Here is a 13,492-nt window from a genome sequence, read left to right as displayed (position 1 = left end):
TAATACCAAGAAGTTATAATAGATGGAGCATATTTCTTATCATACCAAGATAGTGGAAAGTGAGGTGGAAAATGATTTCAAATAGAGATACATAAATGAGGTGACTTGTAATGGTTGTACGTTACCCACTATTACGGCATTACTCATGCATCCAACTTTTAATAATATTGGCTCTATTTCTTATTATTTACAACAAAGGAATTTTATACGTTATTTTTGTACGTCTCACAAATGATACCCTTAGGACCAAAAAATCAACCAAAATTGAACCCAAAGCTTTGAGACACATTAGCTTAAAAGATAAAATTATGTAGAACTTCATGGTAATAGAAATCCATATCAACCTAATGGAATCAGTTTCACTAACATCAAAATTGGCAAATATGGACTCTTGAAAATTATGATGATACAGCGAGTTCTTGCTCAATTGGTAAGTCCAAAATTCTTCAGTAAAGATTTGGAGCTTTTGATCTTCTTCTTTGCCGGTGCTTCAGCAATACCTGCTTGAGGGGTTGAGATTTGGAGCTTTTGATCATTTTTGCCCATGCTTCAGCGATATATGCTTGAGGGGTCAAGATTTGGAGCTTTTGATCTTCTTTTTTGCAGGTACTTCAGCGATATATGCTTGAGGATCCACGTGGTTGGCAGATTTCTGCTTTTTAAATTCTTTTGATTTTTGCTGTAGAATTATGCAACCCCAATTTAACAAACCAGCCAAATATAGCACAAAGCAATGTTTAAAAAGGATGAAATCGCTCTGCTCAATTACCTTCAATGATAGTGCCATGGAACTGACATCACCTTTACCATCTGTTGCACTATTATGCCCTTGCATCACAAGTTCCTGTAATGTAATAGCACATGGTGTCAAAATTCTAGCAAATAACTTTAATGATTACCACTGAAAAGTTGAACATCTCAAACCTCAGGTGGAATAAATGCAGCTTCTCTTTTTCGTTTGTTTTCAGCTATCTTCTCGGCCTGCTTCTCCTCCTTCTCTTGCCGCATATTTGTTGACTTCTTTTCCTCACTCCAGAAGTACTCTCCAGTTTCCAGTTGTTGGTCAATCTACAAGGTATACTTGTTAATATTGCTCACAAAAACAAAAAAGGTGTTCAAACATAACAATTTCAACATCAACCACAAATGTGTTTCTTAAATCAGCCATCCATCCATATAAGTTTACCACATTATTTACAAGCTAGAAACTCCCACACCAGATAGATAAGATTTACAAGGACTGTAGTTCTCACCTTACTAGGCTGCTGTGGAGGGGGGAATGGAGTATAAGGTTTCTTCTCCTTACCCTTGCCTTTCTTTTTCTGAACATTCTTCCTGAAGTTCAAGAAGAAAAAAATTAGATGGCACACAGATATAATGCTTTTTAAAATATAAACATAAATTTCAATCCAAATAGTCATACTTCTTGAACTGTGGCAGAAACCTTTCCCAGTTCTCCGTTGCAAGGGCAGGATCCTTGGCAAGTTCCCTCTTCATCATGAGAATCTGTCAATGAAATTGGACAACACAGTGAGTAATTGAATATATAAATTCAATGACAAGTGTATATTCCCAAATCCCAAGAGCAAATGCCTTCATTCAACAATGTTGGCTTCAATTTTTCAGCAGCCAGTTAGCAATATTACCTCTGTCGTTGAGAAACAGAGAAATACCAACAAGCAACAAAAAACCTCCTCTCCCCCCCCCCCCCCTTTTTTTTTCAAAACCCAGATCCTGTTTGAGGCAGAGCTGCTGTAAGTCTACAACACCCGGCAAAAAGAGAAGCAGATGAGTATTGTGTACCTTGATATGATATATTGGATGCATTTTATTCTGTATGCAGTCTTCTACAATTCTCCGCACTTGTTTCAATCCTTTAAAAGATCCCATGGCTGCAACTGTGTTTCCCTGCATAAATGGCAAGAAGAGCAAAAAGGGATTGACAATTTATAAGAATGATCTGAAAGGAGGAAAGAAACAAAAAAAGGCCAGTCCTAATAATCCCAACTTTGCATTAAAATATAATCATATTTTGGGGGTATCTAAACTCTGGTGAACGCAGCCTCACCCTCCTAAAAACAAAGAATTTGGGGTAAGGGCTACAGGAATGTTTCAATGATGGAATCTCTGGGAAAATAATAGAAAATTATTTTTGATGGTAAATTAACACTTTTACTTTTGGATATACAGCCACACCAAAGTCAGTATAAATGAAAAGAGGACTGGTACTCCTATAAAATGCTCCGAAAAGAAAGGATCTCCAACATTAACAAGTTCTTGATGCATACCTGAACTAGGATGTAGCAGCCTGTTAAGATTTCAAGTGCCTGCATTCAGTACAAAACAATAAGCCAAGGAACTAAGTGCATGTTCCCAACGATCCACCTACCAACTTCATATCCGAAATCCCTAAAAAGCTTTGTCAACCTCAGGGGAGGGTTCCTTTTTTAAAAAAAAAAAAAAAAAAAAGTGTGTGTGTGTGTGTGTGGAGGGAGGGGGGGGGGGGGGGGGGGGGGGCGGGCGGGGGGATGGAATAAAGTTTGAGCTATTCTTTTGGCCATCAGTCCAGCATAGCACAAACTTCCTACAAGATCCACTTCTCTCACTTTCTCAAAAGCAGAACTCCATAATAAGATTAATATTACAAACCTTCAAGGTAGAATTATTGGGACCTAGAAGATGTTGTCTCCTTTTGACAAAGCGTGCCTACAATTAGCAAAACAAACTAATCAAGATCCTTCCAAAGAAATGTATCCACCGTACACATAAAGCCACACACTATCGCTTTTGGACAGAGAATCAGACATGAAACGAAATATGCACATAAAGACATGGGTTGGTTGTGAGTTACTAGCAATATAATCTGAGCTTAAACACATGCAAATAAAGACTTCAAGAAGGAACAGTTTCATGAGATGACCGTAGGGAGAAATTATTTCCTATTGAACATTTTTGTTTTTCTTGCTCAAAGGAGAAATGTTATTATGTATTAGTGTATGTACAATATAATCCTTTCTTCACCCCCATCCCATCGTCTATTCTCTTCCTCTTTCTTTTACATGTTTTACATCACACAGACAATGTCCGGGTTAAGACATAACTATATCCACACATATTTATTAAAAAAAAAAGTGTACTAATAGAATTTATTACTGATTTTCTGACCCAGGTGCTCTACAACTGTAGCCAAACAATCCTGGCAGAAAGTACTGCTATCATTTTGCTTCAGGGATGGTTAATTTGTACAGTTCTGCAGGACGCATCACTAAAGTTGCTCTGATTAGATGGGGTTCTTTTGCAAGTGGGAGTTCATTTTTATTAATAGTTCCTTTTGTTAATATGAAACTAGGGAGTTAAGCTGATTTAGAATGGTTTTCAAGAATTCAAATTATGACTAGTAACTAAGGCTGTTTTCTTTTCAACTGAAATAACGTTTTATGATCTAAATTTTTTAAGGTCCGATGTCCTGGTTGGTAAATTTGTGGTCTGGTCTGATCTTATCTCTTGGATTGACTGTCATGTAGGAACAAAATCCATCTAACTGTGTATGTTCTAAATATCTAATTCTCATAATAATATGAAATTCTAAAAATTTGGCAATAAGAAAACACAATTAAGAGTTGGCCATAAATTTTCTGGTTTAATATTTTTTTGGACTGAATTCTAATAAAAACAACGAATAAGTTCCTAAAAAAAGTGAAAAGAACATACCCTCCTGCCTCAATCTTGAAGGTAGTTACAGACAGAAATAAATCACATTTACAGTCTTTACAAATCAATTCTCAATCTCTAAGAGCTATATCAAAAAAATACTTTCACCAAATTCACCTTAAGTAAAGATTTGACTTGGCCAAGACATTATATGCTGTTAAAAACTGTTCCCCGGCGGACAGTGCCAGAGTATGCGTTTGACAAACCTTCAACCAAAATAAGGGAAGGATATCAAGATCAACCAGTTCGGATAAAAAAAGGCTGAGCCTCGCAACCTTGAGCAAGGTACAAGGAGAGAGCAAAAAAAGGACAAAAAGGAGCATGGCTTTTGATGGATACTAATGTGTTTTAGGACTTTCAACATTTAAGGAAACAGCTGAAACACCACAACTCAAACTGTCCTTCCTTTCTCCAGTTCAGCAAGTTCTAGTAAAATTGCTGAAACTAGTCCTGAATGAGAAACTTGATTTGCCTAAGAATTTAAAATTCTGTCTAACATACTGAGTCTTCTTCGGTTCCCTGGAAAAGTTTCCGTTCTCACTAATAGTTGAATTAAGTGATTGCACCCATAAGATCAAGAATCAGAAAGCTTAAAAAAGATACTCCTGGTATAATCTGCATATGCTAAATTCTTCCAAAATTTTTAACATTACTTAGGGTAGAAGCCTGCTATGATAGTTAGCCTATCAGTTGTTTGGTTCAGTTATGAGATCCAAGAGTTGGACATGGGAAATTCTGACATCATAGGCATTGAGACACAAGTGTGTCCAATACAGGATATAGACTTGGTACGACAATGTGATAAACTAAATCAGGCCACCTGTGCTGATAAGTACTCTAGGCAGTGGCAAGCAGAAGATGAGACAAAAGAAGGAAACACTAGGTGGAGCACAATCTGGGAAATGGGTAGAGGAAGACAAAGAGGTTGGTATTACTTGTGAACAATTGTAATCATATACAAGAGATGTGAAGAAATTTGAAAAATATATTGGGAGAGAAGATCAAAAGAGAACCTCTCAACAGTTCTCATCTTTGTAATTAATACCAAGCTTTATGCTTTTATCAGTAGAATTGACCATTTGCCTTAAATTCTATAGAGCATTACAGGATGTTTGACTACTACTTTCTAAGGAAAGTGGCACCATATACAGTGTCAACCTAAGGTTAGTCATATAAGATTTGAGTTTTTGAGCATAGCTTTCTACCAGGAGTTTTCCACTCTTAAACTTTTTGCTTAGGCTCTAAAATTCCTAAACCAACTGAAAACACACAAGTATAACATTTAAGGGACAAATCATAGCTATATCTTCAATTTTGTTTGTCAAATGATTATGAATGATAGAAAAGCAACTAAATTATACATGCATATAAGGAATATAAATTGACAATTTGAAGGAAAAACACTCCACCAATGACAAATATTGCAAAAATAGTAAAAACAATTTTCAGCAGAATGAACCACACCTTATTTCTCACAAGATTACCAATCTTGATAATGTCACATTGCATTTCATCATCGAGTATCTTGATTGCCTGTGAAACCAACACATAAGAGAACCATATCAAAGTGCACCAAAAACTACAATTAAAAACAGGAACGGAGGATTCCATACAAATGAGGATGGCCTGATACAGACGAGTGTTGCATAAGCATTCAAACAGAGTCTTAATTGTGGGGAGATGATAGTAGCAAAATAAGGATTAACTACAAACAGAGTAGACATACCTGAGGTGCAGGAACACTTCTTGACAAAAGTTTAATAAGGTCCCTTGATTTCACTATAATGTATGGATCTCTGGTCTTTCTAGTTGTTGAAACAGTCATGGTACCTTCAACCTGAACAAAAAGAAAGAGATATATAAACAGTTACTCCCTTTGTCACAAAATGTTCCTTCCCACTTATATGGATAGCCCAATTGTTTTTCATATATCTTTTGTGGGTTAAAAAAACCTCCCCATTTCATTCCCCCAAACACCCTTATCACATTAATTCCCCACTATCCCCTAGAACATACTCTTGAAATATTACTTTAACAATAGACATCAAGAATCAAAAGACAAGATCCTAGAAAAATCTGCAAGAAGAGAGTGTAGATAGATAGAGTTATATAATCATCCAAGTCAAGCTATGCCCACTTAATGAGACCATTATCTACACTCTTAGTCAACTCTCTAGTAATTTCACAATCTAAGAAAGCTCCAAATATGAATTATTGGATATTCTTCACAAGCAGAATATCTTCATAAGTGATGCTATAGCAATCAATGAGAATCCTAAAAAAAGAGGCATTAGACTTGATCCCATCATGTGTTGGGGCTTACACTTTTCCAAAATCCAGATGTTAAGCTACCTTGTTCTATATACCCAAGTGAAAACTTCCATTACACTGCATGAATGGATTACAGGAACCATAACTTCTGTATTTAATAACCTAAATGAGGATAAGTGGAGATTTAGCTGAGGTAAAACTTTCATTAGTATGAACTTGAATATAATACCAAACATGTATTCACAAGAGCCCAAGTAAAACAGCACTGGAAGCAAAAGGTAAGCCTCTACAAAAACCCTGAGGAATTTTTCCTCCAGAGAAATAGATTCTTCTCTTCAGTACACCACCAAGGTGAATGCCCAATAAGCCAACACTATCCTAATTCCCAAAGTGGAGATGGGTGGTTTCTTAGACTCAAATCATCCAACCAGATGATAGCTGTAAGGATCACAACCTGGGAATTTCAGCAACATAACTTAAAGCGTTAGCACTTGGCAATCCTCAACCTTATCAAAGAGCTTATCCAAAAGGGTAGGTGCAAACTAAAATACCATTGAGACTGTGAGGAGATAATTCAGGTAATGAACAATAGATTGATTCTCAACAATTCAACGGTAAACATTTTCAATGACATCCTTAATCTTAATAGTGACATTGCTTCACGCGGCATTGGTTAGCCAACCATGACAATTCTATTACCATCACAAGCATGACATCTGACAATTACAACCATCTAATAATTTTTTTTTTTTTTTTTTTTTGGGGGGGGGGGGGGGGGGGGGGGACTATGTATAAATCCACCTTAAAATCTATTATCAACATTCAACAACCACATATATAAATCCAACTTAAAAAAGTATTATCAATAGTCAACAACCACAGATATATAGTCAATACTCAATATTATTAGTTTGTCAAAAAATCAAATGTAAGCTTGTCCAATTTTGAAGGTCAAAGGGCAAAACCCACCAAATTAAGCTCACATGAAATACCATGCTCACGCAACGCAGCCTTTACCGTTGGCCAAACATCTTGCAGGTATTTTTCTGAAAGATATAGAAAAGAAAATTCAGCATTTAATAACTAAACACTATAAGTAATACAAATAAAAATAAATAAATAAATAAAAAAAGGGAAGAAAGAAAGATGACACTAGCCTGCCAGAAAGATTAATGCACCAAAAATTAAAGTCATCTCAAAATAATTGGTTGTTTATAATTCATACTAAACTATAACCCTTCTATAAAAGTTTATAGTTCCAGCATTGTTCAAATAAACAGCATTTATAAGCTACTGTTCAAATCTGTGTTACTCCGACACCTGCCTTGGCCATGGGTGTCGCGTGTTGACACGACACGACCCTTGACACGGCTCCGGGAAAGTGTCGGCTCGGGGATCGGAAAAGTGTCTGAAACAAGTGTCGCCGATTTCAGATAATCAAGATTTGTAATTTAAAATTTTAGGGTTTAGTTCAAAAATCTACCAAAAATTCGTGAATTGTTGAATTGCTAGACACACACAGACAATAAAAGTATAGGGCTTTTGGTGGCCTGAAAATTCCGATTTCACCGATGTATTTTCCGGCACATTGAACAGAACGCCAGTGAGTTGTGGTTGCCATTCGTGGTGGCTGGTTGTTGAATGAAAGAACAAAGAAGTGTTTGCAAAAATAAGTGACATGCCGCCTTTGAAATTTGAAAGAGAAGAGAAAGAGGGGTTTGAAGCATGCATCTGATTTAATGGAGGAGAGAGCAGATAGAAAGATAAGACCATAGTTTGAAACAGTGTATTGGAATTTGTAACAAAAGAATACGTAGAAAGAGAAGAAAGAAAACAAAAGATCAAAAAAAGTGTATTGGAATATGTTTAGACTTTAGATGTTCCCTATGTAATATGTATTACTCCGTATTATTTTTTTATTATTTTTTTATTTTTTGACTTTTATCTATTTTTTATTTTTAAGTGTCAGATTAAATTTTTTGGACAATTTATACAATAGCCGTATCCTAAATATTAGTCAAGACACTCCCTTGACCGTGTCGAAGTGTCAACCAAAATTTAGGACTCCCTCCGACACCTTGTCGGACACGACACTTATAGACGAGTCCAAGTAACATTGGTTCAAACGAATAGTGCAATGATGCTATTGCCCCTGACTTTAGTGAAATGATGGTTTATTTTGCCCCTCCTAGTTTTCCTCTAAACCTTTTATTTTGCATTTGAAGAATCTCATTCAATCTCTCTCCTCACTCTTCTTCTCCCATCTTTTCCACTCTGCACTCTCATCTCCTTCTCCATATTTTGGGAGCTAATAAAGCTGGCTGCACGAGCTGTTCTTCAAGAGCAACCAAGAGTTAATCTTTCTTTTTGGCCTTTTCATTGATTATTTTTGCTTAAATTTAATCAATCTGGTGTTCATCTTTGTTTTCGGACATGAGAATTTTTCATTTCTGGTTTTTAATTTCTCTGTTTTGTATGTATGATTTATTATTTTATTCTATAGAAATTTTTAACATCTCAATTTGATTTTAATTTATTTTATATAAGTCTAACAAATTGATTTTTTTTTCTTTTAATTTATCTGTTTTCCCTCCTCGAATTTCACACTCAATTATCGTAATTTAATCTCAACAGTTCAACTCTCCCCCTCTTTTCAATTCATCTTTCATCTTCTTCCCATTGAATCAATCGAAACAGGGGAGGAGAGAGATTATCAAACAATGTCAAAATCATCTGAAGTATTCATCAGATCAATTGATCAAGGAACAACAAGCACTCGATTCATCATCTATGATGGATCTGCACCAGCAATTGGATCTCATCAGATTAAATTTACCCAGTTTTAATTTTGGTTGAGATGTTATTCTTGTTTTGGATTAATTTAATTATTGTAATTTTGTAGCGTTATGTTGTGATTTTAATTGTGGAAGAAGTATTATTAATTTTCTTAGTTTAATCTGGCCTAATTAATTTCTTCGGAAGAAAAAAAAAAAAAAAAAACTGGCCCAATTAAAGTAAGCTTTATTAATTGACATTTTTTTTTTGGGTTGAGCTTAGTGGGTTGTGTATAAGCTGATGGAATCAAGAAGAAGCCGGGTGTGTTTATGTAAGTCTTTGTGTGTCTGTGATGGACTCGGGTCAACCACAGCCTACTCGGGTCTATACAAGAAGGAAAGTCAACAAGCAACAAGAACAACAGCAAAGGGCAGCAGCAGCAGGGAGCATTTCAAGGCCTCAAGAGTCCAATTAAGTAGAAGACAAAATTAATTAAGAAGAAGGAAAGAAAGACAATCTGCTTCTATTATGTTTATCATGGTTTTTCTATTTATGTTAAGTAGTCACATGTAACCTTAAGGTCAAGCCTTGACCGTTAGCAATCTAGTATTAGTATGGTAGTTTGTGTAACAAGGAAATCATCCAGAAATTAGTGAGGAAAATTTGGAGAGTTGCAACCTCAAGTTGCTAGGAGATTGGTGCTACTTTGTATCCTTTCGAATAATCAATTTAATGAAGAAGCAATCCTTCTCTTAGTTTCGAGTGTTATTGAGCAAAACAAACCTTAGTCTATTACAGTGTTCTTATTGTAGATTAGTTAGTTAATTTGTTTTGAACTTGGTTTAGCAATTACAAAAATAGCTAATTAAGTGTGTGTGCGGTATTATGTAAGTAGCTGTGTGTTGCTATTGTAATTTAGTTTGGTAATTTGATGTGATATTAGTGAGTTTTTTTTAATCTGAAATTTGTGTTGTGCTATTGTAACTTGGTTAATTTGAACTGGAATTTGTTAGTTTATTTGATCTGAAATTGGTTTAGCACCTTTTACAAAAGTTCAGTTTGATGTGAAATTGGCTTAGCAACTTTAAAAATTGTTTGTGAAGGTAATTCAGATTATTTTTATTGGGGAATTTGTCAAATAGTTATGTTGCTTAATTTAATTGGCAATTTGTGAGGCTGTTATTAAGGTTTCATTGGTTTTTTTGATCTAAATTTAGGTAACAGATAATTCCAATTCCAATTAAATTAAATTGAACAAAGATGATTAGTAACTTGGTGTAGGCATCACTCTTCTTTTTTGGCTCAAAATATCAGCAATTCTTAGACTGTATGTTACTTTTGAATAGACTGTATAGAGTAGGGTATGGGTTATCAGGGTTGGTGTATATAGATTGTTTTCATATCTATTCTATTGTTTGATATACATACTGTAATTAAAATAAAAAAGGTACTAAAAGGCTGTACTTGTACTTTCGCTTACTTGTGTTGTATTGTTTGTAGAGCTGTGACTTAGTCTTGCTTTTACTTTACATTTACTGTTTTGGTAGAATATATAGATTACATATATATAATTGAGTAAGCCCAATTAGAGTATGAAACTAAAAAAGTGGGAAGTCCTGACATATATACGTGCAGAGAGAGAACAAATGGATTGTTAATTTAGTGAGGAATTTAGCCTGTTGATGGACTTTTGCATAAGGTTAGTTGTATGTTGCATTTCTTCATGTGTTTTTTGGGGTTTTGTGTAGTTAATTTAGTGTTCTTAATTTCTTATTAAATTTACTCTTGAAATTGAAGAGGTTTTCAAGTTGAGTTTGATTTGGAGTAAGGAGCTGCTTTAGTTGATATTCTAGTGGTTGTTTTGTGTTTGTGACGCATAGCTGGTAAGTTCAAGGTTTGCTTTAGATTGTGCTATTACAGACTTACACTGAGTAGCTCCTGTTGTTATATGCTTTTTGCTAATGAACTTTGGTTATTGTCTGCTTATAGACAAGGTCGATTATTGATATCAGATGTGTGTGCTGTTTATTTTAGGCTAATGATTGTTGATATGAGCTAATATGTCACGTGTATGTAATCACTATGGTAGAGGAATTGGTTAAAAAAAAATCTTATGGCTGATTCCCATCAGAATTTTGAGATAGCTGATCAAAGAACAGAACACCTAGCTTATCAGACCAAGGCTAGATTCGATGCTTTCTCTAAACTAATAATTGACATCACAAGAAAAAGAAAAAGGATAGTGATGATGAGTTCCAGTGGTGATGAGGGTGAATCAAAGTGCTCAAATCAATTGATAGGGGTATCAAGCTCAATAATTAACTGGCCTTGGACGACCAGAGGACTTTCTTGAGGGGAAGAGGAACCTGAAGAAAATAGGATCAGAAAGCTTTTGAAGAGATGAAGGTGAATGATGAAAGATCAAGAGAATTAGCATACCCTTAGGCTTTATGTACTTTTTCTCTTGCTCTTTGCTCATTTATTGTTATCCTGTAATTTTTCATTGTTGTTCTATCTACCAAAGCTGTAATTTGAATAGGATAGACTTGCTCAATTATATTAGGATCATGGGAAGTGATCCTCCAGAGTTTTAGACTTTTAGTCTGTCAACTTTAAATCTTGTAAAATTGTTATAAAAAAATTGTAATTTGTTGGTCACAATTTGCCCCTTCTAATATGTCTAATGTTGTTGTTAATGCTCATAGCAACAAATGAATAACAAACTCTAATCGCGACTAATTATTACAAAGTATGTAACAATGTTACTCTGTAATTGAAAAAAAGATTATTTGAAATTTGCAAAACTGCAGATTAATGAGTCATGGGATTAAAAAAACCGTTTTGTCATTCATTCAATATATACACGTCTACATTAGTACCTTTTGAAATATATATTTAGGCAACCAACTAGATAAGAAATTAAAAATTCATCTTACTCAACTGGTTTAAGCCCTAATAGATCTTTCGTAAGAAAACACAAGACCAACTTATTTATGTTATAATGAATTAGATAGCAAATCTTGAAAATAATTTTGCGACAAATATCTCTTATAGTTACTAGAAACATATTGATTAACCTTTAATAAACATGGATAGTTACTAGCAACTCTTTTTTGGTTGTCACTTTACACAGCTTTTTCTCCCCACTTTTATTCAATCAATTATCTTGCTATATCCTACTTTCTTTGTAGACACTTCCTTAAGACAATTCCTGTTAGCTGACCCAAAATCATTTTGGGACTAAGGAACTTAGGATATGGCTACTACCATACTTGGTACACCACACTAGCCATATCAGTCATGGTATCTTACAGACACAAATTTGCTGAAACAAAATTACAAAGAGCATACTCCATAAATCGATGGAAGCATTGAATCAAAATTTTCTCAGTAACTTCAACTTGTGGTATAAATTAACATGAAAATAGACCTAGATTAAATTTAAAAATTAGCTTAGTAACTCATTCATACAATTGTACAAAAAAAAAAAAAAAAAAAAAAAATTCAAACCTCGATATTGGGGGAAAATAGTAGAGAAAGAGCTGACATCGAGCAAGCCGGATTCGTTCCAAGAAGGGTCGAATTTTTCAATTTTCCAATGGTCAATACTGGGGTCATCCCATGGCTTGTCCTTGTCGTGTTTACCCTTGTGCTTGCCCTAGGCACAGGGAAAAGAGATTCAATTTCATATTCGAAAAATACATAATTTTAGGGATATTTGATTCAATACTCTCATAATTTTGGTTATGATGTTTCATAATCTAAGAATTTACGAACCCTAAACTTAAAGCACTCATAATTAAATAAGATTGTGAAATTGATATGATGATAACAACAACAAACAACTTACCTTAGAAGCTGCTTCAATGGGGGATACTAGATTCATCGGAGAGCTCTTCAATGGAGAACGTTGAGTGCGCTTCAATGAAATAACTCAGAGAGAGGTAGGAATGGAGGCCTTTTCTTTTTAATGGTGGGAAGCCCTAAAAGAGGAGAGGGAGAGTATATTCGGAGAGGCAGCTCAAATCTAATCTACTTTGCTCTTTTAAAAAGAAATCTGCTCTACTTAGATTAAATCTGGTCTGCTCTATTTCAAATAATAATTAATAATAACAATAATAATAATTAATATTATATTGGTGATTATAATTTATTATTTTTCCCTCAAAAAAAAATAATTTATTACTATAAATAATTATAATAATAATATTAAAAATAATTATAATAATATTATTATAATAATTATTAATATTAATAATAATTAATAATTCAAAATATTAAGAATTAATATTTAATAATATTATTAATTAATAATTTCTAATAATTATAACAATTCTTTCAAAAAAAATTAATAATAACAACAAATAATAACAATTTCTACTATTTACCGAGAATAATATTAACAAACAGATAATATTTTTTTAGGGAATAGTAATACTTAATTTTTTTTAAAGCAATACTTAATATTTTATAATAATACTAAATACATAATTTTATTTAATAATAATAACCAATGATATAAAAAGAATAAAAAAAAACTGCAAAAAAATTTTGTGCTTTAAAATATGTGATAACAACGAAGATCAAAACGACAATGAAGATGATAACAACGAAGATCAAAGCGACAATGAAAATGACTGATCATATGGAAGTAGATGGTTAATTCACCACGATGTTAAACTATTATCCAATTATGTTCCTATTTTGATATGCGGTTGTAATAATTTGAAGATGT

The 13,492-nt window shown here is 33.9% G+C and overlaps 1 protein-coding gene across 1 annotated transcript; it reads right to left on the bottom strand.

Annotated features, from left to right (window-relative positions):
• Positions 1-240: 240 nt before the first annotated feature.
• On the bottom strand, positions 241-12,772 carry LOC145568920 (KRR1 small subunit processome component-like). Its single transcript, XM_081628303.1, has 13 exons — positions 12,608-12,772; positions 12,268-12,415; positions 6,952-7,028; positions 5,438-5,548; positions 5,176-5,244; positions 2,650-2,706; positions 2,289-2,327; positions 1,804-1,908; positions 1,424-1,506; positions 1,254-1,335; positions 925-1,068; positions 770-844; positions 241-679 (listed from the first exon to the last, which is right to left on the bottom strand). The coding sequence occupies exons 1-13, from the start codon at positions 12,641-12,643 to the stop codon at positions 572-574; spliced, it is 1,134 nt and encodes a 377-aa protein (XP_081484429.1). The 5' UTR covers positions 12,644-12,772; the 3' UTR covers positions 241-571.
• Positions 12,773-13,492: the final 720 nt, after the last annotated feature.

This window comes from Chenopodium album, chromosome 11 (assembly GCF_948465745.1).
Source record: "Chenopodium album chromosome 11, dcCheAlbu1.1, whole genome shotgun sequence".
NCBI lineage: Eukaryota > Viridiplantae > Streptophyta > Magnoliopsida > Caryophyllales > Amaranthaceae > Chenopodium > Chenopodium album.
Note: the sequence above shows the minus strand (reverse complement) of the source record. Positions and strands in the feature narration are given on the sequence as shown.